The sequence below is a fragment of the Trachymyrmex septentrionalis genome, unplaced genomic scaffold (assembly GCF_001594115.1).
Source record: "Trachymyrmex septentrionalis isolate Tsep2-gDNA-1 unplaced genomic scaffold, Tsep1.0 scaffold138, whole genome shotgun sequence".
Lineage (NCBI taxonomy): Eukaryota > Metazoa > Arthropoda > Insecta > Hymenoptera > Formicidae > Trachymyrmex > Trachymyrmex septentrionalis.
In genome coordinates this window covers 51,641-53,925 of record NW_017304522.1, presented here as the reverse complement: position 1 = coordinate 53,925, position 2,285 = coordinate 51,641, and the positions used below count along the sequence as shown (strand labels likewise).

At 31.5% G+C, this 2,285-nt stretch overlaps 1 protein-coding gene across 3 annotated transcripts in view; it reads left to right on the top strand.

The window, feature by feature from the left end:
• Positions 1-730: 730 nt before the first annotated feature.
• The window catches only part of LOC108745358 (RNA-binding protein NOB1), a 23,960-nt gene continuing 22,405 nt past the window's right edge, over positions 731-2,285 (top strand). For 2 of the 3 annotated variants that reach the window (XR_001939092.1, XM_018481480.1), the window contains exons 1-2: positions 731-1,088; positions 1,605-1,780. Coding sequence is in view for 2 of the 3 variants with exons in the window: in XM_018481480.1 (XP_018336982.1) it covers positions 1,709-1,780 (72 nt within the window). In the remaining variant the exon portion in view is untranslated. The remainder of the gene's footprint in view (positions 1,089-1,604; positions 1,781-2,285) is intronic. The other variant, XM_018481481.1, reaches the window with a different exon arrangement.

Sequence of the window (2,285 nt, the reverse complement as noted above, 5' to 3'; positions counted from 1 at the left end):
ATATATATATAATATATATTATATTTTTGTATTTATATCAAAAACGCATTTATTGAATGCGTTTTTATACAAAATAAATCTGAAATACTTTTTTCGATACAGTATGTTTTCAACCATTACGTATGCGTGCGTAACATGCTCCAATCGTACCACCTTCTGAGATAAGGCAAATGGAGCATGCTTTTACTTGATCCATGGAGTATGCTCTAACACGAATATCTGGTCCCCATATTGATTCCGGTAACGCGAACGTATTGAAGCGTGTTGGGCATGAAGCGTGCGACGCGAACAAACCTAAGAACTCTGGTTGGTTCAATTGCCTTATGCCTTATGTGTTAAGCGTTATGCAAGAGTCTCTGCTCCCCGCTTAATACTACTAAGTGCTAACGCCAATTAGCTCATGTTCAGACTCTCGGGTGTTCTGCAGGTGTCATTCTTATAGCGTTTTTGGCCCGACCGGGTTTGTACCAACTTGGGTTAGAAAATGCTTCGCTATTAGTTAACGTTCACGCTCTACCAATAGAAAAGTACGAAACATCATTACTTCAACTCAGGTTGGTGCAAATTTGGTTGGGCCGAAAACGCTATTAGTTTGTTACGATGAATGTCGGATGTCATATGACGGATATCGTACGTAGTGTGAAGTCTGTTACACAATACGCCGTAGTCGGTGTGCTAATCGTACTTCATATGTCGTAGAAACTTGATCCGACATTTATTCTATATTTAGTCGTATTGATATAAGGATCGGTGTTAAGATTATGGATAAAGTTGTGGGTATTTATTACAATTTGTTAACAATTTAGGAATATTTTTTAAAAATAATTATATTGTTTAAAAAAAGACGAAAAATGTGGAATAAACGGTGGGTGAAGCCACATATCTTTTTACTATGAGAGATAATTATGGTGGTCATGCAAAATTATTTAGATATTTTAAACTAAGTAATCATCAAGAATTCTTTAAATTTACAAGAATGTCAATGTGGAACAATTTAACATTTTACACGATCTCTTAAAATCAAAGCTGCAAAAGAAAAGTCGCAGAGAGTCTTTATCAACAGAAACTCGTGTTGCTGCGACATTAAGGTTTGTACAGAAAATCATAATTTATTGTAAATTATTTTTATATTAAAAAAAAAATATATATATAAATGTATATGACCTCTATTTAATTTATTTATTTAAAGATATATTTATTATTTTTCAGTTTTTTAACCCATGAAGATAGCATTATAAGTACTCCCCCCCCCCCCCATTATGAGCATTATGAGCATTTCCTTTCCAGTAGTATAAGTTCTATGAAAAAAATACATCCCATGTATTTCCAATCTATCAGAAACCGTGTATTTCAGTGTATCCAATATCTGATAGGTTGAAAACCTTATATTCCTTATTCTTAATTCCTTATTCCTTCTATTGTGGCTGCACCTTAAGTGTGCTCGATTTTAAATCAATTTAGGCGCCATATTGCTTTTCTGGCTTCGTAGTTTATTGTACTATGTTAGATAGCGCTGAAGTCAACGACAAATTTTCAATAGGAATTGATGTACTCTAGCTTCTACCATGTACATATAGGCTTGGATCTTTCGATCTTTTTTGTAGTATTGTTGCTCTTCCTAGTGGGTCAGAAATCCAGAATAGTCTTAAGAAGAAGAATCTTTCGAATATAAAAATATCGAAGAAGAAAATATAATCCATGCGTAATCATGGAAAATAAGAATAAAATACAATATCTTATTGTTGATACAAGCGCTTTCATAAAGAACGCTGCCTTACAGGTAATTATTAAGATACTAAAAATATAAAATAAAAGATCATATTAATGACATACGAACTATTTATATAGATATATTTGATTATACACATATAATTTTCTTAAAATATTTATTGTTTTATTTATTTAACAACAAACTTTGAAAGTAATTGAAAAAATTAAATAAAATTGATTTTTTATTTATTAATATAATATAATGGTCGAACTGAATTGCATGTATTACTGGTATGGTAACTTTTAAACTTTGTTGTCTCTGATTCTGACACTCAGGTGAATATTACTGGCATTTTTTTCATATTAAATTATATGTAAATAATCTAATTTTGATACTTATCCAGAAGACGCTCCTCACCTTCAATTTCAATGAAATTATGCTCATTCTACCCTATATTTTGGTGTGTAAGATGGACGTCGCTTTGCTTGAAAAGTTGTAAAGTTATGTGAAATCTTATAGGTTTACTACTTATTACACGAAACAAGATTTTATACTAATATTTGGAGTGGCTTAG